Source organism: Lepidochelys kempii, chromosome 4, assembly GCF_965140285.1.
Source record: "Lepidochelys kempii isolate rLepKem1 chromosome 4, rLepKem1.hap1, whole genome shotgun sequence".
In the NCBI taxonomy this organism is placed as follows: Eukaryota; Metazoa; Chordata; order Testudines; family Cheloniidae; genus Lepidochelys; species Lepidochelys kempii.
The window spans coordinates 78,623,668-78,650,733 of record NC_136383.1 but is presented as its reverse complement, the minus strand read 5'-3'; the positions used below and the strand labels follow the sequence as shown (position 1 = coordinate 78,650,733).

Here is a 27,066-nt window from a genome sequence, read left to right as displayed (position 1 = left end):
ATTCAGCCTCTATACAGAGAATGGAGGTACACTGTGCACCTAACACTAGCCAGGGCCACTCACCTAGGGGAAGTTCTCTATTAGAGGAGGGCAGATAGTGCCTCACCCACTCTTTAAGGTTCCACTGATCAAATCTGTCAGGTTGGTGGGATCCCAATGAGCCAGATGGTTCAACAGAGATGTGCTGAATCAGACTGTTGGCCTAGCTGCTTGCAATGATCCCCTGACACCCAATACTGCCTACTTTGCATGGCTGTGATGGCCCCTGCCACTCTCCTGTACCAGAGGAAACTAAAGATATTTTTCACTACCACAGCTCCCTGCTGGGCAGACTCTGCTACTGGAGGCCCTCTCCCTACAAGGATCTGCTGCAATAGAAGCTGGTGTGCAGACCCCAAAGCAAACCCATTTCTTCATTCTCATTATCCTGGAGTAGGACACCACAAACTGAAAAAACACAAAAAGTGATTTTTGCTATTTGCAATAGGGCATCTCAATAGTCTTGTTGAACTGACTGTAGAAATAGAAAGGGTTTTTAAATGTCATTTCGCTCCTATAGCCTCTAATACCTAGTGACTACAAATCAACATTTCTAATGATTAAAAACTTAACGCCTGAAACAAGTCCCATTTGCATTGTTTGTAAATAGCTCCCTTCAAAAAAGTGTTCTTGTATAGTTATGCCGATTACATCTCTAGGCCCGCATCCAAAAATGTGTCTTCAAAGAACAAAAAGATATAGAGCAATAGTAACCGATCATTAACAAAATGTAAAGAATGACATTAAAATGGCTCCCCATCCCACAATCCTCTGCTTCTTCAACATCCTCACTTCCCTCCCGAAAAAGCTTATTATATAAGCCTCACAGTGAGCCTGCAGCATCAAATTCTGGTGCTGTTGGACCAAGCAATTTCCAGTACTTAGCAGTCTTCACTGAGAACACCCTGCTGAATTCTAGGCATAGTCAAGTGTCCCCGCTGAGCTTAACTGTTGGGGCTACACCACAGAGAAAGTCTGTCTCAAAGACATACAGCACCCCAAACTATTAAAAAAAAATCAGGCAGCCAATGCTTTGAATTGCAGCTGGAAACTAATAAGAAACTACTCTGTTCTCTGCAATAAAGATGTAGTATTCTACGTCTGTGAAACACAGCTACATAGCCAGCTGCATTTTATACTACCTAAAACTTTCAGTGGTCTTCCATTGTAACCCCACTGCAGTAATCCAATGTGAAGGTTACAAAGGCATGGATAATGCTGGTGAGGCTGGCATCGTGCACTGGAAATCACAACCCCCTCGCCAAGGAAAGATGCTGACAACGGTACTATTGCCACGCCAAGGCATTTCAAAAAAATGAAAATAAAAAAAAATCAGAAGTCAGGCTCCACAAAGTCATGATTTTTTAAAAATAAATGGCTCTCTTTTTATTTGCCTTCTGGTTTTTGAACTCTTGGGCCACACTCAGCTCATGCTTTTAAATTTTTCTCTGCAATCACAGGAGCTCGATTTTTATTTTATTTTTTAAACGAAAACTGAGATTCTTTCCTATTCACTCAGTTCCAATAGCTGGGGTTGTAAGAAAACCACCAAATATTTCAAGTCCCGTGATAAAATTGCAAGAGTTGGCAATACTATAATATTCTAATTAATTATCATGAACATTTTTAAGACATTTCAGATTTAATTTAATCTAATCACAAACAACCAGCACGCAGGATGCTGATTTAGTTCTGGAGTGAAGTCCATTCTCACATGCATCAATTATTATGTCTGTTTAATGTGGTTCCATGGTAGATACTGGTCTCACAATCTGCCATTATAAATTTCCTTGCTAATCTTGAAATGTTAGTACACTTAAATTTGACTTGCGAATCAATGTTTTCACCTTACTAGTCTTAGAATACTATAAAAATGACAGGAATGATGTTAAACCGCAATATTTTAAAACCACTTTACTTTAGCCATTAGTGTAAGATTTCAATGGGCTAATCTGCTAATTACTTCAAAGTAAATGGAATGACTTCTCCAAGGAGACTATCTGGTCTTTTAAAAAAATAATAAATTATAGCTCTCTAACATTTCCAGAGCCTGAATATTATGTTGGCATTCTTGATAGAGATCATCACTGTGTAATAAGCAAGTGAGAAGAGTTAATATGTCGTGTGATTTGTTTGTTTGTTTCTTTGGTCGTACAAACAGCATTCTTCCAATTTCAGAATTCCTACATTTGTTTCGTTAGCAATGCTCAAGGCTTAGCGGTACCTTGTGATAAGACTAATGTCAGAAACCTTTCAGTGGTTAAAGTAGTGGCTTGATGCAGATAGTTATTTTTATAATAGAATTGGGCACATAAATAGTAACACATTCTATGATGTTCACAAGTTTCCATAAACAAAGTGTGCATTGTGATGATTCAATATTCAAGCTGGTTGGATTAGACAGCAGTAAAAGGGCATGTTTCTGCTTGATTGAATAAGCATAACTGATCAAATCAAGCTTCCTGTGCAAATATTCATGACCACAATCACAAAAAAAACCCACTGAGAACAAAACTCCATTTATATTATTCTCTGGCGAATGCCAAAATTTTAAGGAGGAGTAAGCTACATTGGATAGATTTTTAGATAGAGCAAAGTGCGCCATTTGATTGTTTAGAGTAAGTGAAATGCATTGTTGAGGAAAGCATCAGTGCCCCCATCTCACTTCTTGTTTATCACAGTGCCCAGTTAAGGGAATTCTGCTTTACTATATGCAAACAACTTTGCTCCCCCACCCCCCCCGGGGCACCAAATAGTTCTAGCTCTAGTTTTTTAAAAATTTAAAATTAAAACCAGTGCTTGTATTTTTGTCTCAACATAACACACAAACCAAAAGCTTATTTGGCAGGCAGTATTTCAGTGGCGAGCTCTGCTATCCAAAAGGCTCTGGATTTGTTTATAGTAGTGGTACACTCAGCTAAAATGCACGGTCTGGTGAAAATCTTTGTTGGGAAAGAGCAGTAGTGAGCACTTCAATTGCTTCCTGTTCATCACTGCTTGAAACAGTAACAAGAAAATAGGAATAAAATAAGGAGACCTCTAGTTCACTGGCAATGGGTTCCAGCTGTTCAGAATCCAGCAGCCTGATCCTACAGGCCATTGTGAAATCCTGTGGGCATCTAAACTCACTTGGCATAGCAAAAAGTTCCCTAGGTGCCAATGTTTCTGCCTTTGGGCATGTGCACTGTTGCCCCATTCTAGGTATCTGGGGGCCTATCTCCCACGTAAGCCCCAGAGCGATTCACAAACCAGATTGAAGGTGCAGGGAAGAGGAGAAGAATATGCATTCAGCCACCTATGTCGCATGTAGGGCTGGATCCCGTTGGCATGCTCAGAGGCCACCTACCAGATTAGGTCCCATTGAGAATCTGGCTGAAGCAGGAGGTGATGCTATCCCCTTTATAGCTTTTAGCCCAATTGTTAGGGCACTCACTTGGAATGTGGTAGAACCAGGTTCAATTCCCCTCTCAGGCAGCAGGGGAGCAAGGGTCTCCCACCTCTCAGGAGAGTGCTCTGACCACTGAGTTATGGGACATTCTAATGTGGGGCTCCCTCACTCTCTCCTGTGGAAGCTGTTCCACTGTGGATAAAAATTGAAAGAGTGATTGGCGCAGGGAGACCAGACCCTGGGGTCTTCCACCTAGGGTTGCCAGTTTTGGTTGGACATATTCCTGGAGGTTTCATCACTTGACACACTCTTTAATTAAAGATTAATCTTTAAGTCCTGGAGGGTTGGCAACCCTGTGTGCACCTCCCAGGTGGGTGTCCTAACCATTGCACTACAGCATCATTGTTATGTTCTCTGGGGGAGCCCCCACCTCAGATTAGCCCATCTCTCAGTGGTTAGGGCACTAGGAGACCCCTGTTCAAACCTTCTCTCCCCTTCTGCCTGAGGAGGAAGGAATTGAACCTGGGTCTCCCATATCTACAGGGCTAAAAGTTACCTTCCTCCTCTGGCCATTTTGCATGGAGCAAGGCAGACACACCTAACTCATTTCTGCAACAAATGCTGTAGGCACCTGTCATAAATATAAAAGGGAAGGGTAAACACCTTTAAAATCCCTCTGACCAGAGGAAAAACCCTTTTCACCTGTAAAGGGTTAAGAAGCTAAGATAACCTCGCTGGCACCTGACCCAAAATGACCAATGAGGAGACAAGATACTTTCAAAAGCTGGAGGAGGGGAGAAACAAAGGCGCTCTCTGTCTGTGTGATGCTTTTGCCGGGAACAGAAAAGGAATGGAGTCTTAGAACTTAGTAAGTAATCTAGCTAGATATGCGTTAGATTCTGTTTGTTTAAATGGCTGAGAAAATAAGCTGTGCTGAATGGAATGGATATTCCTGTTTTTGTGTCTTTTTGTAACTTAAGGTTTTACCTAGAGGGATTCTCTGTTTTGAATCTAATTACCTGTAAGGTATTTACCATCCTGATTTTACAGAGGTGATTCTTTTACTTTTTCTTCTATTAAAATTCTTCTTTTAAGAACCTGATTGCTTTTTTATTGTTCTTAAGATCCAAGGGTTTGGGTCTGTGTTCACCTATGCAAATTGTGAGGATTTTTATCAAGCCTTCCCCAGGAAAGGGGGTGTTGGGTTTGGGGAGGATTTTTTTGGGGGAAGACGTGTCTAAGCGGGCTCTTTCTCAGGTCTATATTTGTTAGACGCTTAGTGGTGGCAGTGAAAGTCCAAGGGAAAAAGGAAAATAGTTTGTACCTTAGGGAAGTTTTAACCTAAGCTGGTAAAAATAAGTTTAGGAGGTTTTCATGCAGGTCCCCACATCTGTACCCTAGAGTTCAGAGTGGGGAAGGAACCTTGACAGCACTTAAGGAGACAGGTTCCCATTTGTGGATCACTAAGCAGAGATAGGTTCCTGTCTCCAAGAGGGGCCAGGATTAGCACACACCTCTGTCATTAGCATACCCCATTGGTTAGGGAGTTGCCTAAAGTAGGGTGCTGGCTTTTGCTGATTGCATTTTGAGGTGACTCTCTCTTCCCACTCATTGTATAGGTAGCCTCGGTGCCTAACTCCAGCCTTGTTGATCACAGTGTTGTTCCAGGTGCCTAAAAGGTTAGGCACAGCAATGCCAAAGTCCCTTTGGGGATCCAGGCCAAGATTATTTGTGGAGGATTTTTAAAATTAATGTTTAAATATAAAGCTAGCTGTTAAATAAAAGTAGATATTAATCTATAGTATAGCTATTGGACAAAATATACTATAGATATTAATATCTAATAATAGCTAATTGTGACAAAATATAATTAATTTACACTCAGTTACAGTTCAGTCTTAACCTTCTATGTTGAACAACAAATAGAGCACTCAGTGATGTAACTAATGAAGGCACTAGAGCAAGGAAAAAGAAGGAAACAAAGTCTGTGCAGTAATATGGGGAAAGAGTTGAAGTTATCAGAAGAAGCTAGTTGTGTTTATATCAGAAAAGAAAGTAGGAAACATAACAGTGCCATCAGTCTCTAGGAAGAATAGTTTGAGGAAATCTAGTAAAGAAGAAATTGACAGACACAAAGATTCCATTTCAGAATCTGTGATTCGTTCAGTTAGAGGTGGCCTGGTCACGGGAGACCTGGGTCTGGGGCTCTGTCGCTACTGAGACACTGGCCACTACTGGTCTGTTTAGGTTGTAAGATATTAGGGACAGAGACTGTCTCTTACCATATGTTTATATATTGCCAGAACAATGGGAACCTGATCTTAGTTGGGGCCTCTAGGTCCTATTGTTATACAAACAGTAGTTTCACCCTTCAATCAATACTTTACTGTAGAAGTTACTACATAGAGGACGTATCTGAAAACGTCAGTCTTGTTATCCTGCATTACCCAGAACTTTGCCAGGAAGGGGCATCCTAGAGATCCCATCCTCAGTAAACTATCTACGTTCAGTAGGTTCCCTTGTTTTTGTTGAATGGACAGACTTAGATTAGGAAAAGTTTTCAGTTTAATGAACACTACAAATTTCAGTAACCTTTTAAAGTGAGCATTAATAAAGCAGTAGTTCAAATACTCTCTTGCTCTTTGAGGAGCAGAACTTTTGAAATCTACAAGTATTCTCACTACTGTCCCTGTAGCTCATGCCAACAAGCACAAATGACAGATCATTAACAACAGGGCCGATAGTTTTTAGAATCATTTAATAAAGAGACTTTTGTCTGACCTGAATCCCCTGAGCTGGTATTGTTTCCATGACAACAGCCACAGGTATGCAATAGAACACTTCTGAATTCATCTCCAGAGAAATGGAAACACTTGAAGTGTTGCTTTTGAAGCATCAGATTTCATCTTCTAAGCAAGCTTCAAAAGTCTGTAGCACATTTATAGTAAGGCAGAAGGTTTGAAAAGGTATTTTTAAATTCCTTATTTCTGTAATAAGCTAGTGGTGTGCCTGGGTACCCCTTCCCTTTGCTGGACAGAAACACTTATGAGCCATATGATTTGGAGCCATGACTGCTAATATAGATTCTTTTAGCTGAAGCATTCAGAGCAGAGGGATCTCAGTTCTGTCCCAGAATTCAACAATATGACAATCACTAAATCCAGTTTTACCATAGATTTGTTATAAGGTTCTTTACCAATGATCTCCCAGAAGTCATTACATTTGCAATGCAAGAGTTGAGTGATTTAGTTACTACAGGGGAAAGCCTGAAAATACTTGACATTTAATCAGCCATTTTTATACAGTCAACCCTAACTAAATGTAGTTGCTCTTTCATGTGGGTAACAATTGGAAGGAATAAATTAAACCAAATGTGTCCAAATTTAATCTGTTTACAGTAGGTCCTGAATGGACTGTGAATTTCTCAGATTTTCTATTTCTCATTACAATCTTAAAGGTAAAACAATCATGAACAGTTCTCTGTAGATACAGAGAAATCCCAGTTATCTAAATTTTGGGATCTCTGAAGTTCAGACCCCCCCCCCCAAATCAAAATTTCAGTTTTCCAATTTTCAGAGATGCCCCACAACCCATTTTGATAAGAGTAAAGCAGCACAGTTCAGTTATCAAATACAGGTTACTCCTCTTGTTGATTTCAAACTGACTTCAACAGGAGCTGCAAGTGTTCCCCACCTCATAACAGGTCACTGGAAAACTGTCACTTGTATTTCATGAGTGGCTTTTCTTACAAAATTGACCAAGTATATTTTTTGGTTGACTGTTCCTAGGATTAAAGTTTGGGATACATTTCACCATAAACACAAGATTATTCCAGGTTATGAAAGTCTTCAACTCACTATAAACAGCAAACTGCATATGTTAGAAGGAGGGGCAAAAGCAGTACTACTTGCAGGTTTGTGAAACTTACTATTCCGCAGTTAAACCTTCTACAATTCTATTCTCCATCTTGTTCTAAAAAGTACTATCAAGACTGAATGATAAATATGAAAAGAGACTTTACTGTATCTCTTAATTGTATTTGTTTTAGTGGTATTAAAGCCAAAAACTTCTTGTAACGCGAGTGAGATTACTAGAGATCTGACTGGTAAGACGGGAGCAGGGTCCTTGTAAGCCCCTGAACCCAGCATGTGGCTCTAGTAACCCATTTTACATCTCCCCCACGGGGAGATGAAGCAGAAACTTTTCCCAGCTCCCAGGTGGAAGTGGGGTGGTCTGTGCACATGGTGCCAATCCCCTCTTCTTGAGGCAACAAGACAGGAACTTCCCACTCTTGGGCAGCTGAGAGCCACACTGGGCTCCCTCTCAACTAACCCCAACCCAGCAATCCATCCCCTACTCTGGAAAAAGCACAGCCTTCTGCTACCAGCTAATGTAAATAGTAACAGTCTGGGCTATAGGATCACAGGAGGAGGTTGTTGTAACTATATTTCTCCTCCCCCTCCCTCAACCTCTGATGCAGAAGATAGGGAGTAAAGAGAGAAACCTGATCTGAACCTGCTGTTCAAAGGCTCTGCCTCATTTGGGAGTAATGGTTCAGCTATCACTATTGTTATGAATAGGACAGCACACCCCAGGTATTTGCAGCTCAATTTGAAAATATTTACTGGGGGCTCACAGGCAAACTTGTATCTCTGACTAGGACCTTATGGAATTGCCCTTCCTAGGAAGGAAGAGGTGGAATTTAAGATGAAGCACAAAATTTGACCTAATTTTTTTTTAAATAGAAGTAATTTTGTCAAAACCAAAAGGTTTTGAGAAGACATCAGTTTCAGCCAATCCAGGTGACAAGTCCAGGGTTGGAAAGTTCAGAAACATGACCATTTTAATTTAAAATCTGATGTTTTGACCACTGAGTTTTGTGAAAAATTTCCCAAGGTTTTGGTTTTGTTATGTAGAAGTTTTGCAAATCAGAATGGTCAGTTTCTGTCTAGTTCTAATTGTTAGGTGAGAAATTAAATATGAAGCAGTTATGCCAACCAGACCAAAGTCAGGCCAATAAAGGTTGCTGGGAAAGTTCCTGAACGAGATAGATAGAATAAAAGAATACTTGTTTAAGTTGCAGGGAGTAAGAAAAAATGGGAGGCCTGCATTCTTGCACCAAATGTTCTAGGAACAGTTTGTTGAGATAGGAGGCACTGTTTTCCACTCCCTGTTCTTGTGTTATGTCTGTTCTTAACTCCTCGTCTCCTGGTTGTCATCCATACCGATAAGAAAGTTAGTGAAGCATTGCAATTTGCTAAAAGTTATCTACAATAAGGGGGTAGAAGTGCATGCATAATAGAGAGAGAGGATTTTAACTAACATAGGGGAGGGGTGGGCTGCTTTATGAATAAATCTATAAAAACCTATTAGTTTTACTTAGAAGCTGCTGGTTCTGTTTGGAGACGGGCTGCTCTCTATTGTTGTGTGCACTCTTCAATAAAGAGCTTTGTGTTCGGACCTTGCTGGTGTTGCCCGTCTCTCTCCGGTCAGACAACGAACCGTGCCATCTGGGGGTTCGAGTCCTCGCCATAATGGAATTCTATATTCAGGTAAGAGTCTTAAGGAAGTCAGCCGTCTAGCAAGAGTCACGATGCAAATATCAAAACTGCTTGTTTTGAAGCCACCAATATCTGCCAAGCCAGAAACAAAGCATTTGTTTTAATTAGGACAAATTACGTACAGTGGTGTGACATCTTTATTTCTTTTAGGTGAAGTAAGTCTGTGGGACTTGGACGACTGTTCAGTTATGTCTGTCTTTACACCTGACAGCAAGATCTCCTGCCTAACAGTAGCTCTGGATAGGAAGACAATTCTTGTGGGTATGAGTGACAGCCCTGCTCTTATCATCTTGAAAAAAATAGAGTGCCAAAGTCACTGAATTTTACTGATCGAGACTTATTTGGAGAAGAATCTACTAGCAGTGAGGAAGAATCTGAAGAAAACTAGAGAACAACAATTAAGGAATCTAAAGATATTGATACTTAAACATTTAGTATATCTGAATTATCTACACCCATACACTGAGTAGAGCCAGGATTTCAACCAATTTTTCTTTGCCTTTGAGACTAATAATGCAACACTTAAGTCACATTCATCTAATGACCACAAGTTGTTGTGGCTCCAGTTACGTACAATGCATTTTAAAACTAGTAAATTGAAGTAGGTAGTTACACCAGGGATGCATCTGGCTTCCACAATTCAGCAAATGTATTCTTGCATAACAATAGTAGTCACACATAGACATGTGACAAGATCTGAAAAAAAAAGAGAATTACTCCTGTGAGTAAGTGTGACAGAGAGGCCTACTGATGGTTCACTACTGTGTCAGCGCTTGTCAGATCTGACACTCACTGTCCCGCACAAACTGCTGTCATTATGTTTATCCAGAAAGTAGCATGTATTAGATCATTAAAAAACTAATAGCTCACTAACATTCTTGCATGATTAACGTATGGTTAACGGACAAAGAATTATACAGATGTGTTGGAAATGTGACTAAAATGTGTCTAAACCAGGCATGTCAGGGGAAGTTGATTAACAGGTTCTTACAGACAAAGGAAAGGGGCAACTACCTCAAGCCTGGTGTGACCCAAAGACAGTGGGCTAGGCAGTTGTATCTGAGATTACAGGAAGATCATTTGTATTGTAAAAAACACAAACTAGCATGGCATCAGCACCCAGGAGGGAAAAGGAACTTGATCTGGGGATACATTTCAGACCACCACATTTCAAAGGGTGCCTGGGCTACAAAGAGAGGGTGAGTGAACCCCTAAATTATCCTCAGCTAAGGAGTCAAAGAAACCAAGCACTTGGAGCTCTGTGTGTTGGAGCCTGGCTGAAGGACTGGTGAGAGAACCTTCTTTAAAACTCAACTATTCAAAGTCTTAAGCATACTTTTATTTTTGTATCATGTATCCTTATTCTTTTATATGTGGTATCACTTAAACCTATGTCCTTTTGTAATAAGCATATTTAATTTTACCAACTCAGTGCTTTGATTGAAGCAGACGGTTTGTCAACCCTAGCTAAACTGCTGTGTACTCTCTGTAAAGGAGCAGAAAACTTGATAAGGTTTTGTTGGTGCTATAGGAAGAGGGGCTGAACACTGCAGACAGAGCTAAAAGGATCCTCGCGGTCCCCCTGCAAAAGAGTAACTGGGGAGGGAGGCCAACATGTGACATGCATGCTTGTATACTGGCTGTTGGTGTCAGAGCTGTGAACCACAGCAGCAAAACATTTAAGGCACCCAGAGATGACAGACAGGCATGACTTAATCCCTTGCTGAACACCAAAGCATCGCAAAGGCCACAAAATTAAAACCAAATGGAACACGATCATCCAAACGCAAGTTAAAATAGCTTCAATCAAGAAACGTATAAGGACTCAGACAATGTAATTGTAAACTGCTAGTATTGGAAACAACTCTCTTTCTTTCATATTCCTGTTTCCAAAAGTGGCATCATTCACCACTCAATTCCCAGCATTGACACTTCAAATATGAGTATTTAGTGGCTGGTTTGTCAGATACCTAAACAGTTTTACAAGCAGTGCATGGTATAGCTTGTAAAGTGACTTGGATAATTGCTGCAGCTTGAGTATGTGAAACATTTGAGCCCCATCTCAACTGCCTAGGAATTATACCTATTAATATGATCTCACCTCTTCTTCAGTTGGATATTACCCGATCGCAAACATTGTGTGTTTCCTCTTTCCTCTATTAGAATTGCAGACAGTGTAAGGGATGGAAGGTAGAAACAGAGCTACTGATTAGATCTTTGTTTTAAATGTAGGGACTTGTCAAAGCTTGCAGTTTTCCTCCTTTAACTTGTTCTCCGCTACCCTCCAAGTGATACAGAGAGTAATATATAAAGGTGCTCAGGTGAAGGTATTGTGTGCCAAGCTGTAGGGTCTAAATTCCTCAGCTTCCCTCATCTGGTAACCTCTGCTGTTATTTCCCTGGTCCTTGGACCCAGCCTGGCCTACTTTCCCTCACTTCTCTTAAGCTTACTCAGTGGTAGGGAGGAAAGGGTACAAGACCCACACACGAAATCCCCAGACCTCAGCTTATTTAAAGCGGTTCTGAAATTTGAGGGCATGTGACAGGAGAGAGTAGAACATGTGTGTTGGGAGGAAGAGTATTTATTGTTGGTTTTAATGCAAATTACGTAGCTTGTGAATGAAGTGAGACAAGCATGGAGGCTTGACATGTTAGGAAGCAGTAGATATCCCTTTAAAGGAGATAAAAATCAAGGCTCACAAGGGCCTAAACTGAGGCAGAGCATGTCTTCTTAAGGGAAATAACCACACAAGGGCAAGGAAACTGTACATTCCCCAACATGTGGTGTTTTCTGCAAAGCTACACTTACTGATTTCCATCAACCACAGCAGGTATGGAGCGGTGCTCTCCAACCCTGTGGCTTCCTAAAATCCATAAGGAATCCTTGGATATTCTTCGAGAACTAGGGTATTAGTCAAAATCCCTTACTCCACATCCTCTCTACGCCATAGCTTTATGGCGCTTCTAACTGGTTCACTACCCACACATGCAGTGTAATCCCCTATAGCATGATGGAAGTAGAGTTCACAGCACAAGGAACTAATTTAAGATAATTTTGATACAAACAATTTGTACAAGCAAACAACACTTATGCACTTATCAATTTTGTGCATGTATATTGGTATAGTGTCAAACAAAAAAATGGCAGCCATGTTGCAAAAATTGGGACATTAATGCAAAATCCAGTAAGCACAGGCAGCACAAGGGAATAAAACCTTCCCAGAAGAAAACCAGTAATCCTGCATCACTAGGAAGATTTTACCTAACCAGATGCAAAACAAAGATCCACCCCTGCCTTAGAAAAACATATGCAAGATTTAACTGTCAGGGTTCCATCAAGTCCAGAACAAAAACATGAGAATTACTGCATACAGCTAAGAGACACACGAACAGTGCAGGCAGCTGAATGAGATGCTTAGCAAATCTGATGTTCAATGACACAGAGTATGGTACTGAAATATCAAAAGAATTTATTTGTAGATTCTAAATAATTCTTAATATTTGTTCTGTTAGAAGGTAGAGTTTGATTGGTTTGGATTATATTTTAATTGTCAGGCTGCCTGCAGTTTAGGATAGATACACTTCTGCTGTACAAAAGCAAAGCAAGTTTTAAAATTTATTTAAGGTCTCCTCAGGCTTCTTAGACTCATCTCCAAGGAAGCAGCTGTCACCAAGCATCTTTAGAGGCTTATTTAAAAAAAGATTGTTAGAACTGCCTATCAACCACTCACTTATCTGACACCCACTCCTTTATTACAGATGAGAAAACAGTTCCTAGTACAAGTTACTGTTAACAAGTTTTCAATCATTTTGTAGTTTTAATAGCCAGAATTTAACTGTGATGCAAAGTCGCCCCTCCCTCCCCACCCCCCAGCTCATTATAAAGGAGGAGACTGGAGAGGTGGGGTCAAAGGAGAAGAGTCTAGTGGGTTTCTATGCGCATGGTGGAGAATTTAAGTCACTTTGCCATGGACCAGGTACGGTGTTCTGAAAATAAAATGCAGTTATTTATTTTGTGTGTCTTCATTAAAGAAAATGTCAGTGTCTAGAGTTTGCACTGGGTGCTGTTTTTCTTTGGCAATAGAATTAAAATAATGAAAAGAATAAGCATTAGAAAGAGCCATAGGTCTTAAGTTAAAATGCTCCTCTTGATGGAGTGCCTGTGTAAGATCCTCCACATTAGGGAAGCAATGCCCTGCTCTGCTGAAAGAGTTAGGACAGAGTGCCGGTATTCTAGTGCAATAATCTGGATGGGCATGCACTGCAGTCAAAGACTCTGCTCACGAGGATTTTTCCCAGCCCAGCACCACATTTTGCACTTAATTCCCTGCTTATTTTATGTAACCTGCCTTAAATTTCTTCCTCCATCTTACATTTACAGGATCACATTTTATGATAAGAACTATTGTATATACTTGTTCATTAGCCCATTCGTTTATAAGCCGACCCCTCAAGATGGATAGGTAAAAAACAGCAAAAATGGTATGACCCTTTCATAAGCCAACCTTATACTTCAGGGTCAGCAAACTTTGCCTTCCAGCCCATCAGGCTAAGCCGCTAGTGGGCCTGTACATTTTGTTTACCTGGAGAGTTGGCAGGCACGGAGCCCCTCAGCTCCCAATGGCTGCGGTTCGCCGTTCCCAGCCAATGGGAGCTGCAACGACAAACTGCGGCCACTGGGAGCTGAGGGGCTCCGTGTCTGCGAATGCTCCAGGTAAACAAAACGACACTGTATTAGATATTCAATTCACTAGAGCTTAAAATCATCAAATTTTGCTATAGATCCGTTGATAAGCCAACCCCCGCTCTTTGATGCTTCACTTTTTTACCAAAAAAATTTGGCGTATGTACAAGTATATGCAGTAGTTTAAATATGACTGAGAGGGTATTCAAGTTCAAACACAAGATTCACACTGATACTTCTCAAAAGTGTACAGCACATTTATATGCACTGTGAAGAACTGGAAGTATGAGTTCCCATACACAACATTCCCAGTTGGTTACAAGAATAGCTTAAGTACAGCCTTAATCATTTTACCTCATTACTCTTAGTTCATTTGTGGAGAAGAGCTGTTTTCCAAGCCCAAATGAACTCAGATACTGAGCTGGGGAACACAGTACCCTGCAGTAACAGTGGAGTTGAAGACACTGAAAGTTTCCAGTGACAACCAGAGAATAAAACAGAAAGGTTAATTTTAGAATCACAGAGTATACTTAAACTTATAGATTATAGGTTTCAGAGTGGTAGCCGTGTTAGTCTATCAGCAAAAACAACAAGGAGTACTTGTGGCACCTTATAGATCAGATGGAATGGGTTTTAACCAAAAAAAGCTTATGCCCAAATAAATATGTTAGTCTACAAGGTGCCACAAGTACTCCTCCTTGTTTTTAGTATGGGTTATGGCACACTGCCACACATCATGTTAAATCCCTGTATTTCTGAAGACTGAAGAGATCTAAGTACAGGGAGACCCAAAATATCTTTTTTCCTGCAGCAGTTAGCTGAAAGGACTTCCATCTTCAGTATCCTTAAGTTTACTGACCTATTCCATATCCACTAGATAAAATTAGCTTGAAAGGTATGAAGTAAAAACCCCAATCCTGCAGCAGTCATGATGATTGAACCCTTTGAAACTAACCAAATGGATATATCCTTTGGTTTTTCCAGAGAAACACTAGGAAACAGGGAGGGTATTAGACAACCAACACTTTAAGCTACCACATGACCCATGTGGTGTCCCTGCCACTAAGAAAGAACAAGGCTTCCTATATTGGCTATTCCATAGGTGAGGTAAAATACATGACTGCACAAGGTGGGGCTCACTTCCCCAGTTCTTTGGCCACAAGAATTTCTGTCAGTTGAATAGCGTGCTAAATATACTCCGATTTCACAAACCATACTCCCTTTGAAGCATCATCAGCCAAAGCACGAAAAAAAGATGCACAATTGCTTAAACTGGGTTAATGTAGCATTTTGGGGTTAACTGTTCATTTCAGACCAGTACACATTACCCTTAGTAATCTGGGGACAATTGGAGGGGATATTGACATAGCTAAATGCTTTCCTAATACTATATGCTTAACATTAAACTTTTCAAAATAAAAAAGTTTAACTGAAATATCCAAATAGTAGGACTTTCCCCTTTCAGAATCCAAAATAAGTATGTTTTCACTAAGCTACCCACAATATCATAGCACATTTTATATAGCTAGCAATAGTATTTGAAAATTTCCTGAATACATACAGACCCACAGATTAAGACAAGCCTGTGGAGAAGTACCTGGACCATCACCCCCATTTAATTTATAATTATTTAGCTTGTGAGAGATGTGGCAATCTGCAATCATCATACGGTGCATTGGGCTTGTGGGTAAGAAAGGGGCATCTTCTCACCAATAAAAAGAGAAACATAACAGGTACTTACCAGCTAGGAAAGACAGAAGTGGCCATCTTACAAGTGGCAGCGTAAGGCTGCAACTGCTGGCTTTGCCTAATTTAGAAGGAAATTTGGAATGCAGAAGAGCATTAGGGACCAAGAAGTCACCAAGGAAGCAGGCTACTGGAGAAGTGGCTTCATGGATACTGTGAATATCAAACCCATATCATGCACCCAGTAGCTTCTGGGTCCCTCTCTTCGGAAGGCTCCTCAGACTGCCACATTCCTGGACAAATACAAGACCCACCATGAGCTTTTCTCCATGGGCTGCACTCCTTCCCACCTGAAAGAGACCAGCTCTTTGCACCTCCCTACTTCCCAGCCTCCCTTAGGAGTAAAGCCAGTTAGTCTGCTTTTAAACCATAATGTCTTTGTCTATACTAGATGCTAAGAGGTGTTTAAAAACCATGCTGGCTGAAGTGTTTTAAAGCAACAATCTCCTAGACTATCTAGAAAAGCCCTTGGAGATTTCCTATAGACATCGTTGCATGTGTTACATAGAGTTGCTGGTCATATTTTCAAGCTTTTCATATATCTGGGGGATGGAAACCTTTCAATCTCACGCTCATATGACTCTGGGAGCTGCAGCCACAGGCACACACCTATGCCTTAATCCAGGTCTGTCCATGGATATATCTTAACTCCACTAAAGTGGAGGTCAAGTTTGAGGAGCCCAGCAAAGCATGTGCAATCATATTTTGCACGTCTACATAAACTTGAGGAGTTGAGTTTATCAATATTCCTCTGCCAGCACCAACTCAAGACTTGTAGAGGTAGCAGCAAGACATAGCATAGTGGCAATTGTGAAGCACAGAAATATCAGAGAAGTGATATTCCTGGGGGAATTCTGTGCCAAAAAAATAAAAAATTTTGTGCATAATATTTTAAAAATTGCGTATTTCGTCAAAACATCATAATTTTGACAGTGGGAGCCTGGACGGGGGGCAGAGGAAATCACAAGTTCTGCAGGAAAAATTAAAATTATATGCTGAATATTAATCCTGCACAAATTCTGCATTGCAGAGTGATACAGAATTCCAGTGGTGCAAGAAAAAGAGCTTCACGACAGACTAGCACTCCTGCACACCACTTAAAATCAGGACCAAAGGAAACCCCATTAGGATGCTTGCTAGAATCCTTCTACAAAAGACATACAAAAGAAGTATACACAAGACAGTCAAGTTCAAGACTACCATAATTGCTACCCTATCCAGAAACTGACTCCCAAGTGTAAAGTCACCAAGGCAACAGTTTAATATTGACATAAAAAGCATAAATTAGTGGCATTTTCTTCCTGGAAATAATACATTCATCATATGAAAGCCACTGAAGAAACAGGTTGCTTTCTAGCTTGGAAGACTATTTTACAGTTAACAGCTGAATTCTTGAACCCCCGCTCCAGATATTATGTGATGTTCACAACAAATGGAGATTCTAGTAACTGTCTGAGGTTGTGAAACAGTGCTAGAGAGGTTAAATACCATTACTGTAATACGACCAGTCTTTCAGTGCTTCCCCACCACCATTAATTTCAGGATTTTTTTTTTTAAATGCTAACACAACAGGGAGTTTAAATGAAACAAAACCAAAAAACCCCACAACACTACTTGTAATTCCATCTGTGCAGTTCTGAGGCCACCCTGTTTTAATTATTTGGTTATTCAGTGCAGAAAGTTAAAGATCACAGAAAGTTTAACAGATTTTAACACTCCATTAATACTATAGATTAAAAAATATTGCATAGTCTTATGCATTTTTCCTAAAACATTGTTCTCTGTAAATTAAACAATTTTTATATAAAAGACACAGAACCCTTTAAAACATTTATAGCATTCACTACCTCGATCTTCTATCCTTTTTTGATTTGTCAGTACATTTGTCCATAGTTTTCTCATTATCTCCTCTGCACTTGGGACAATACCATTTCCCCTTTGGTTTATAGGTGAGTCCAACACATGAAAAATGAAACCACTCAATGGGACACTGTTCATTATCACATCCTATCATCTCTCCATAGGACACTTGGTTACATAAGCAGTAAGTTGGTTCATTGGGATCTATTGCAAATTCAACAGGTGAAACGTCTCTTTCTTGTTTGGCCTTGGAGCGTTTCTTTTTCTTGGCCGATTTGGATCTCTTTTCTTTAGGTGGCTGGTCATCGCAGTCTTCAATCCCATTTGTTATATGGCACAGATCACGACTTTCGCTAGTCCGCTGGCGACGGGGTCTACGTGAAGATCTTTCTGGTTGGCAAGATTCCACTTTTGCCTTTTCTAGAGGCTTTTCGTTATCTGACTCTTGGAAACACTGAGAGTGAATCTCCATTTGCCGGGCCCTATTCTCTACCAGTTCAAGCATCTGAGTAACTATTTGAATTTTCTCATCTCCCAGTTCTTGGCTGTTGATTAGTGCTCGCTGAAGATGCTGTTGCAACCGTTTCTTCTGAATGGGATCACTTTCTGTCTTATATTTCTCATAGACATCATCGATTTCTTTTAATGCTTCTATAAAAGAAGAATCAGCACAAATTTTTAGTAAGGGGGGGAGAGAGGAAGAATTATGCATCACAAAGTGGATCAAGAAAATGTAGATACATTTATTCCAAGCGGTAGTTCAGTCTAACATGCATACCATATACTTCAGTTAGCAGAAAACTTGACCTATAGCCTACATTCATGGAATAAATTCAATATTTAGTGCTACTATAAGACAGGCCCTCAGATAAGGAACTCTGATTTAATGATCAACAGAACAGTCTGCTGCAATAGAGTTTTTGCAAATTGTAAGGAACAAAAAAAAAAAAGCTATTCAAGACACTGGAAAGACTAGTACACAACTGGCAGGAATCCTTGGTATATGCTAGATTGCAATAGTTAAAGAGTCCAACTGACAAGCCAGGAATTTAGAGTTAGCAATTCCTTTGCCCATCCAGTGGTAAAGACAATAGAAGGGGGAAATTTCTGTAATGATTAAAGCAAGATTTACTGCTCTGCCAAAGACTAGTTAAATAGCCTCTGTGTCTCAGTTTATCTTTATATAAGATTAACCTAACCTCAAATGGCACTGAAGCAGTGTTTGTAATGCACAGCAATCCACCAATGAATTATAGTCGTGCATAGCTCACTTTTGCCAAAGAACAGTAATAGGATAGATTAAAATATGCAATATTAAGAGTGTTGCTTTATTATATGGGGTGTGGGGTTTTTTTTGCTATTCCATAATAGAAAAGCGTCCATCTACAATGGCTAGGGATAATCGGCCAAATTATCTTGATTATCACTACAAAAGTTTTTTTTCCTCCTGCCGATAATAGCTCATCTTAACTAATTAGCCTCTCAGTTTGTATGGCAACTTCCAATTTATCTGTATCTTCTTACTATACGTTCCATTCTATGCATCCAATGAAGTGGACTGTAGCCCATGAAAGCTTATGCTCTAATAAATTTGTTAGTCTCTAAGGTGCCACAAGCACTCCTATTCTTTTTGCGGATACAGACTAACACGGCTGCTACTCTGAAACCAAATTAAGAAGAGTCAGTTTTACCAATAAGTTTAGCTTTTTTCTACCATATTTTGTTCAAGACAGACTTTTTATGCCTAATTTAGGGCTAAGTTTTCAGTCAGTTATGAGAAGTCACTTTGAAAAGTGAATGAACAAAGCTACTTTGATGTAGGCCAACTATAAGTCAATTTAGGCATGTCCACACAAGCTTTTCCACTGGTTTAACAGAACCAATTTAAAACAGATTTTGGTTAAACTTGTGTTTAGACAAGGCCTTAGATTGTGAACTTTTCAGGGCAGGGGCCACATCTTCTATGTTTGGTGCATCCTAAGAGATTTTCAACAACAGTTCAAAGATAATTTTACTAATTAAGTGTTCACTAAACTTCTAGAGGCATTTGCATGTCTTAGTATAGGTTTATTCCCCCCCTCCTTTTTTTGGGTTTGGCAAATCATGCACTCTCATGCCTCCCTCTTCCAAAACAGCAACAAAGAATCTTCAGTGCAAGTTATGAGTGCACTGAACTTCAGTTTTCTTTTGTTCTGTTAGAAGTATTCTTCCCCAAACTCATGGTGACCTAGAACCTTTATTACACTTAAAACAATGATAAAGGCTTTGCTAAACGTGGAATAGCCAACTGCTAATATGGCATCTTTAAAGTCTTATGCACAGTGTGTCACTGTGGTAATATTAGATACAGAGTTGTGACTTACTGAAGTGTCAGTGGAAAAAAGTACAGGTACAACGGTCCTGTAAGTAAATATTTTGTTTGCCTGTAGTGTTTGCAGTGTAAACATACCCTGAGTTGCAAATGATGCAGGTAAATAGCTTATGTAACAGCTGTTCCCATTGTAATAAAAAGACCACACATGTTCTGAAACATCTAAACTTAAACTGACAACATCCCTTTGAAGTCTATACATGAGACATTGTGTCATCTACACTATTCCACCCAGAGGACTTGAAATCCTAGAGCAGTGTCATCCAAAAAAAGTCAGTTGAGTCCAATCTCTTCAGCCTAAAGGCTGAACATATTACTTCATAAAGGTCATGGGGCTGCAGTCAATGCTCTGAAGTAGATTCTCTGTCCCGTGCGTCTCCCTTTGCCATTCAGGTGAAATGGGAAGCAGATATCACTTGCAAGTCCCCAGTGGGGATTTCTTCTATGGGCAGATCCTGTGGAGTGGGTGTTTCCACTGAAGTGCTACAGTGGCACCTTGTAGGCACTGCCTACACAGATGGGAGGGGGTTCTTCCATCACCCAGATAATCTACCTTCCAAAGAGGCAGTACCTAGGTCGATGGAAGAATTCTTCCGTCAACCGAGTACTGTCTCTATCAGGTGGGGAAAGCAGGGTATAAGTTAGTACACCTACTCCTCTAGGGGTGTGTGAATTTTTCACCCACGAGAGACATAACTATACCAATGCAAGTTCCTAGTGTAGACCAGCCCCCAGACATTGAAACATAGTGCATGTGAAGGTCGAGTGAAAATAGCTAGCCTTCCGTTTCTCCATTTTTTATTCTTTGGATCACTTTGTAAGATTTCTCCCCAAGAAGGGTGCCACAGTTTAAGAACTATGGGACTAGTATTTCAGTTGCTCACGTGACAAATGCAAGAAGCAAGCCAAACAAGCACCAGTTTTTAAATATTCCAGTTTTAACAATCTAAGGCATTAGGTAACATTAAGAAGTTTTGTATAAGTTTGATTTGACGGTGTTCCTTTAGTGCAACTTTTAACCGAAATGGGGTGAGGGATGGAGACAGTATACACTCCTGAATATATGCAACTACTTTAGGTAAGTACACATTGTGTTCTGACCCAGAGTACAGAAATAATAAGCCAAATCTACACAAAAATCATATGGCTTTAACAATACTAGTATAGTTAAAGCAGTACAACTCTCCTAGTCTGGACACAATTATACCAAGTATAAATATGCTTATATAGCTTATTCTCATATGGGAAGAAAATAAGATATACCACCAGCATAAGGCACAGTATACCAGTATAACTGCATCTATATTCGTAAGACAAAAGATCTCACTTATAACCAACATAGTAATGTCATTATAAAAACCATGCAGACCAGGCCTAAAACAGGACCTTGTCCGGATATTAAAATATAAATGGGTAAGGGTAGAGGAAGGGACCACCACAAAATTAGGATGTCCCCTTTTTTCCTTGGGTGCATACCTTAATTACTCCACCATGTTTATCTACAGATAGTTTCTTCAAGCTTAACCAAATTTAACAGGACTTCAAATCATTGAAATCTCACTTACCTGAGCTCCCCATCTATTCAAAACAGTGTGATTTCTCCAGACTTTCTAAACTTAAATTAGCCTGGACAAAGTTGTGCTTTTTCCCCCCCCCCAACAAGAGGCTGCTGTAGCACTTGGTGGTTCAGCCCTCTCAAAACTAACAAAATGTTATTTTTGTGGGGAGGGAAGACACTAAATTGGACCTGGGGGAAAATAGCTAACCTAGTTTCCTGGAGGACTGGGAGAGGGGTGCAATACATTCAGTCCACCCTTACTAAAGTCAGTTCTATACAGTTAGTTACGGGAAACCAAATCTGAAAGCCAGTTTACTTGCTGGTACCGTTCTACTGTCTTTGACAGACCACTTGTCTAGGCTTCCTTGGGTTAGATACTTTGATGGTATTTGATTACCTGATGCTGTACCTCAGTTTACACTACAGGTTAAGCTATTTTTCATAATGTAGCATTTCTGTAAAAGGCCAGAGTTTTTTCTTGAGAGCCTTTTCAACCTGTATATTGCTGATTTGGGAACAAAAGCCAGATATAAGGTAGCTTTTAAATTTATTCTTGCAATGCAATTTACAAAAAGCATACATTCTCTATTTCTTAGAGTTTGAGACAAGGGACAACACACACCAGGTTCCTTCCCTCTTTTCCCAGGCTCCTAGACTCCAGCTCCACCACCACCAGTCACTGATGCTGCTTCTTTATAGCAAAAGCAAGAGCAAAAAACATTCAGAGGAAAAACAAATTCAAGATACTGAAATATTATAGTTAAAAGCAAAAAAGCATAAAAATCAGGGTTTTCAGAGCGATGGCTCTTGGCAACTGCAATTCAGCCATCATGTAGAGCAAGAATTAATGCTTGCCTCCTGTCATAAGTTTAACACCCCCCCCCCCAAGAGATCACTTTAGACTGATCATGCAAGACCGATACTGTCTGACTAAAGGTCAGACACCCTCCCTCTCCTCCCCCCCATGAAGCAACACCAACAACTTTAAAATGATCTAAATTATACTAGCCATGATATCAAAATGTCTTCAAACTCATCCGGGAATATTTGGAGAAAATCCTCTGAGGTTCAATGTCCTCAAAAAGCAATAAAAATATATAAAAAGTCATAACTAGCTATAAGATCAACAGAGAAACAATTTCACATTAACGTATGCAACAAGAATACATACCATTTCTTAGAGATTGAAACTACCAAGGATTCAGAAAGTGGTTGCACAGGAACAGCCACATAAGCTTGTGTGGTTAAGAGAAACTGTTTGACCTTTACAACAGGATTCAGTGTACCTCAGCAAATAAGATAGTTGTAAGCTTTCTGGATTCCAGAAAGTTTACAAAAGCCTAGTCTCATGCATCTTTCCTGATTAATTAGAATGATAAATTCAAAGAACACCTTTTCAATTGCCATACAGGCCACCTTAAGGGAATTGACACAACTGAAATATCTCCTTTCACCCAAATATGAATAATATTTTGTTACAAAGCTGGGTAATATGTATCCAGTTGTGCTCTCTCTAGCCTTTTAGTTGATACATCATAAGGATTGGAACTCCGCCGTCCTAGCAATAAGTTTTTGATTCAATCTGGTATCTCTTCAATCTTTCAGCTGATAACTCCACTGAGTTACAGATCCCAGCAATAATTAGAATGAAGGGCTTTAGGATAGCCCAAACAAGAATCTGAATAGTTTGTCTGGAATGGAATGTTTTAAATATATGTTTAATTTACACTTCAGTTGCAGATAACATTTTAATGACTGCTCAGATTGTTTTGCTGTACTACAAATCTCTTCCAATGTTTAACGAAGGATTTGAATAAGACAATCTTACTAGTTTGATTATTCCTTGTTACCAATTCTTTAGCGTGATCAGGGTCAAGCACGTGACCTCACATCCCAGAGAAGTGAATGTTAATTGTGTTTATATTCAATGTAGTTTTATAAACAGACTTTTGACTCTTTACCTTGTCAATGAGTATTATCATATGATAAACAAGGGGTCGGCAACCTATGGCACGCGAACCAATTTTTAATGGCACACTGCTGTCTGCCAGCAGCGTGCTATTAAAAATCCTGCCCGGCCCAGCCCACTCTTCTCCACCCACCACTCTCTCCTTGCAGGGCAGGCAAGCTTCCCCCTCCCCCTGCCTCTTCCCCCAGTGTGCAGGGTTCCTGCTCCTCCTTCTCTCCCTCCCTGCCGGGGCCTTGCTACGGAGCACAAGAGGGAAAAGCAGAGCCACAGCGCGCTCTCTGCTCCAGGGACATTGGGGAAGGGGGTGGAATCGGCATATCCCCTCCAGCCCCGTGCTGTGAGCCGCTCAGGGAGCATCCCCACGACCCCAGCCCTGACTTCTGCACCCACCCCCCACATACCCAGTCCCCCCCCCCCCACCCCATGCCCTGACCCTTGCATCCCCACATCCTCATCCCCACCCCTTGCACCAACAGGAGCTCCTGCACACACACACACTCACATTCCCACCTGCACCCCTTGCACCAAATGGGAGCTTCTCAGGTAAGCGCTCCAGACCCAAATCTCCTTCCCCAACCCTGAGCCCCCTCCCTCATTCTAGCTCCTGGCCAGACCCTGCACCCCAACCCCCAGCCTGCTTCTTCACCCCCAGCCCTGTTCTCAGAGCACTCCCACCCTCCTCTCAGTGCAGAGAGGGTAAGAGAATGGGCCAGAACCAGGGAGAAAGGAGGTACCTACTCTACGTGGACAGGGCTGGGATCCTGGCCGACAGTGGGCTGAGCGGGGCCGGCAGCCAGGATCCTGGCTGACAGGAGCCGGCGGACGGAATCCCAGACTAGCAGCGGGCTGAGCCGCTCAGCCCACTGCCAGTCTGGGGTTCTGGCTGCCAGCCCGGGTCCCGGCTGCAGGTCCCACTCAGCCTGCTGCTGGCCTAGGTGAACAGAACCTCAGGCTGGCAGCGGGCTGAGCGGGCCAGTGGTGCAAGATCGGCATTTTAATTTAATTTTAAATGAAGCTTCTTAAACATTTTGAAAACCTTGTTTACATACAACAATAGTTTAGTTATATAATATATAGACTTACAGAGAGAGACCTTCTAAAAAACGTTAAAATGTAGTATTGGCATGCGAAACCTTAAATTAAAGTGAATAAATGAAGACTCAGCACACCACTTCTAAAAGGTTGCCGACCCCTGTGATAAACTAATGCCTCAACATACATACAGAGTAACTAACTTACAGCTGTCGTGGGAACTATGAATGACTTGCACTTTTAAGAGTCCCAACACTACATTATTGCTCAATTTAAGAAACATTTGTCTGTAAGGTGAACTCCTATATACTATGATAATACAAATAAGTTCTTTATAAAAGAAAAATTCTGGTGCAGTCCACATTCAGAGAGGTTCATTTGAACCAAACTATTCAGTTGTGCATTCAGTCATGCTGCACTGTACAGCCTAGTAGATAGAACTGGAAGTCTTCCATTGCCTTACTAAAAAGGAGTACTTGTGGCACCTTAGAGACTAACCAATACCCATGTCAATTCCTTAACCCTGTGCCACTTCCACAACCTCCCCACCCCCATTTGTAAAACTAGAGGTAAAACACTTAGAAGTTACATTACCTTTCATCCAAGAATTTCATATATCTCCATCCCACAGCACACTTTACCCTACAGATCATGCTAAATGTGAGGGTCCAAGTGTGGTGAGGTTAAGGGACAAGCAAACTCTGCAAGGAGCAATTTCACAGCCTAGTGTGCCTCACACTACAGCGTACAAAACCCCAGACAGCATATACACTGGGAACTGAACTGCAATCTAATAAAATCATAGCAGGATGGGATTCTCGAAAGAACAGCTTGTCAGAATGAAGAGATGGAGAAAGGTTAAAATGAACAAATAAGGCTTTAAATTAATCTTAGCCGTTTAGAAGGTATTACCAAACATATCTAAATTAACCATAAGCTACCTATACATCAGTTTCTTCAATACCGTTACCCTCCCCCAGATTCTTTTCTAGAAAGATAAATATACTGTAATTAGTCGAACCTGCTTGCAGCATTACTTCTAAACTCAATTCCTTGATCCTCAGAGGGGATGTCTTAAGTCCACCGTGCCTCTGCAGTTGCAGATAAAGACCTAGGCTCTCGAGCACCCACTCAAAACAGCCAAGCGGAATTTTACCAAACTTTCTAAGGAGGCGGGTTCTCTGCTCTAGGCCAAGAGTAAGTGCTATTTTGCCCTTCCACAGCACTCCCCCTCAAGCCCCCCTCGGCAGATGATCGTCCCACCGGAACACAGACATAACATCGAGCAGCTCAGAGACTTGCCCACGCACGAGTCGCCGGCCAGCACATGTCACCCTGCCCAGGCTGGGGCAGAGCGGAGACCCCTTTCAGCCACTCTCAGGGGCTCGGCCTCTCAGAGCCAGCTCCGCCGCACACAGAAGGGCTCCTCCACCCCCAGCTACGGGGGTTCCCGTAGCTACCGGACGCGGGAGTGGAAAAGAGATACAGGAGCCGCCGCCCCTCGACTCCCCGGGGTGCTGAAGCCCCGCGCTGCCCGCTCCCTCCCCAGCCGCAGCAGGGACGGGGGGCTTCCCGCGGCCCCAGAGCCTCTCCAAGCGAGCGCGGGGGGTGACAGGGCTGAGGCAGCGGGCGGGAGGGGTCGGGTCCGCCAAGCCCGGCCCGCCCTGGGGCCAATAACCAGCCCCGGCCCCGCATCCCCCCGGCCCGCGCCTCAGAGGCTGGACTCCGCCCCCTTCGGCCCGGAGGGCGCGTCTCCCCCTCCCAGCCGGGACTCGGCCGGGCCCGGCCCGGCCCCGGCCCCGGCCCGCGCTCACCTTGGCACTGCGTGTCCAGCTCCCGCAGCAGGGACACGTTGCGCTGGATGTCCAGCGGCAGCGACTCCACGCACTCCAGATAGTCCTGCACGTAGAGCGAGAGCAGCCGGGCCCGCTCCCCGCCGGGCCCCGCCAGCGCCGCCGGGCCCGGCACCAGCTGCGGCCCCCCCAGCATCATCCCCCCGCGCCAGCAGCACATGCACCCCCGGCCCCAGGGCCCCGCCGCCCCCTCCCGGCGCTCACACCCTGCCGGGGGCGCCCCCCTGGGCCGGATCCCCGGGCCCTCCCGCCGCGGCTCCCTGCAGGCGGCGTACGGGGCTGGCCGGCTCGGGCTCTGCTCCCGCCGCTGCCCCCACGGGACGGGCAGGTCCCGGGGTCCCTGGGCTTCCCCCCGCCCTAGCTCCCCGGCCGCTGCCGAGGCAAACCACTTTGAGCCCCCGCCCCCGGCCGCACAGTGGACTTTGCGCATGCGCGAGGCCCTGCCCTAATAAGGCGCGGCTGGCGGCGCTGTGAGGGGTTCGCATTCTCCCGCCTTCCCCTCCGGGCCGTTCCTATTGGTTCGGGGACTGGACGTCAGTGGGGAGGCGTGGCTCTCTTAAAGGGAAAGAGACACCCCTTCCAGCCCCTTCCGCCTTAGCACTGCGTTCTCTCGCCTGCTCTCAGAGGGGCTCTGCCCCACGGTGCGGCTGGCAGACAGGGGGCGCTCCCAGCGCGTGGGCGGTGGGACCCTGTGTCACACCGTCACCCGTCCCATGTCGGCTGCGGCTTGCCCCGTACTGGGGCAGTGTCGGGCTGCAGGGAGCTGGGGGGAAGAAGGAGGCGTGTCACACTTGTTAAATGTAAGTGGGGATACACCACTGCCCTTCTCTATTAAAGGCAGGAGGTGCACAGGTGTAAATCAGAACAGATTTTGTCTCAAGGCAGTGGAATGCCATAGCTGCGCCTGGTGATGATAAGGTGCTGTTATAAGATGTATTTTGAAAACTGATGCTTCTTCCACTGCACTTTCCTTTCTGTAAGTATCATCTTTGGAACCATTTCAGCA

The 27,066-nt window shown here is 42.4% G+C and overlaps 3 protein-coding genes across 5 annotated transcripts in view; 1 reads left to right on the top strand and 2 right to left on the bottom strand.

The window, feature by feature from the left end:
* LOC140910979 (uncharacterized) overlaps positions 1-13,087 on the top strand; it is a 31,985-nt gene extending 18,898 nt beyond the window's left edge. Inside the window, exons 11-12 of the mRNA XM_078852659.1 lie at positions 7,216-7,340; positions 8,801-13,087. The gene's annotated coding sequence lies outside the window, so the exon portion shown is untranslated. The remainder of the gene's footprint in view (positions 1-7,215; positions 7,341-8,800) is intronic.
* Positions 13,088-14,485: 1,398 nt separating this feature from the next.
* On the bottom strand, positions 14,486-26,220 carry ING2 (inhibitor of growth family member 2). 3 transcript variants are annotated; one of them, XM_073341755.1, is made up of 2 exons: positions 26,022-26,220; positions 14,486-17,928 (listed from the first exon to the last, which is right to left on the bottom strand). In XM_073341755.1, the coding sequence occupies exons 1-2, from the start codon at positions 26,218-26,220 to the stop codon at positions 17,261-17,263; spliced, it is 867 nt and encodes a 288-aa protein (XP_073197856.1). In that variant the 3' UTR covers positions 14,486-17,260. The 3 variants fall into 3 exon arrangements, with proteins under 3 accessions (XP_073197856.1, XP_073197857.1, XP_073197858.1); XM_073341756.2 differs by lacking the exon at positions 26,022-26,220 and adding an exon at positions 25,229-25,503; XM_073341757.1 differs by lacking the exon at positions 26,022-26,220 and adding an exon at positions 24,802-24,824.
* The window catches only part of CDKN2AIP (CDKN2A interacting protein), a 40,652-nt gene continuing 31,458 nt past the window's right edge, over positions 17,873-27,066 (bottom strand). Inside the window, exon 4 of the mRNA XM_073341753.2 lies at positions 17,873-17,928. The gene's annotated coding sequence lies outside the window, so the exon portion shown is untranslated. The remainder of the gene's footprint in view (positions 17,929-27,066) is intronic.

Bases quoted from the DNA above. Each gene is read 5' to 3' on its own strand.
- ING2 (XM_073341755.1), bottom strand. From the start codon at position 26,220: ATGTGCTGCTGGCGCGGGGGGATGATGCTGGGGGGGCCGCAGCTGGTG. The intron at 17,929-26,021 runs GTGAGCGCGGGC...CTTCTTTTATAG, and splicing joins GCTGGACACGCAGTGCCAAG to AAGCATTAAAAGAAATCGAT.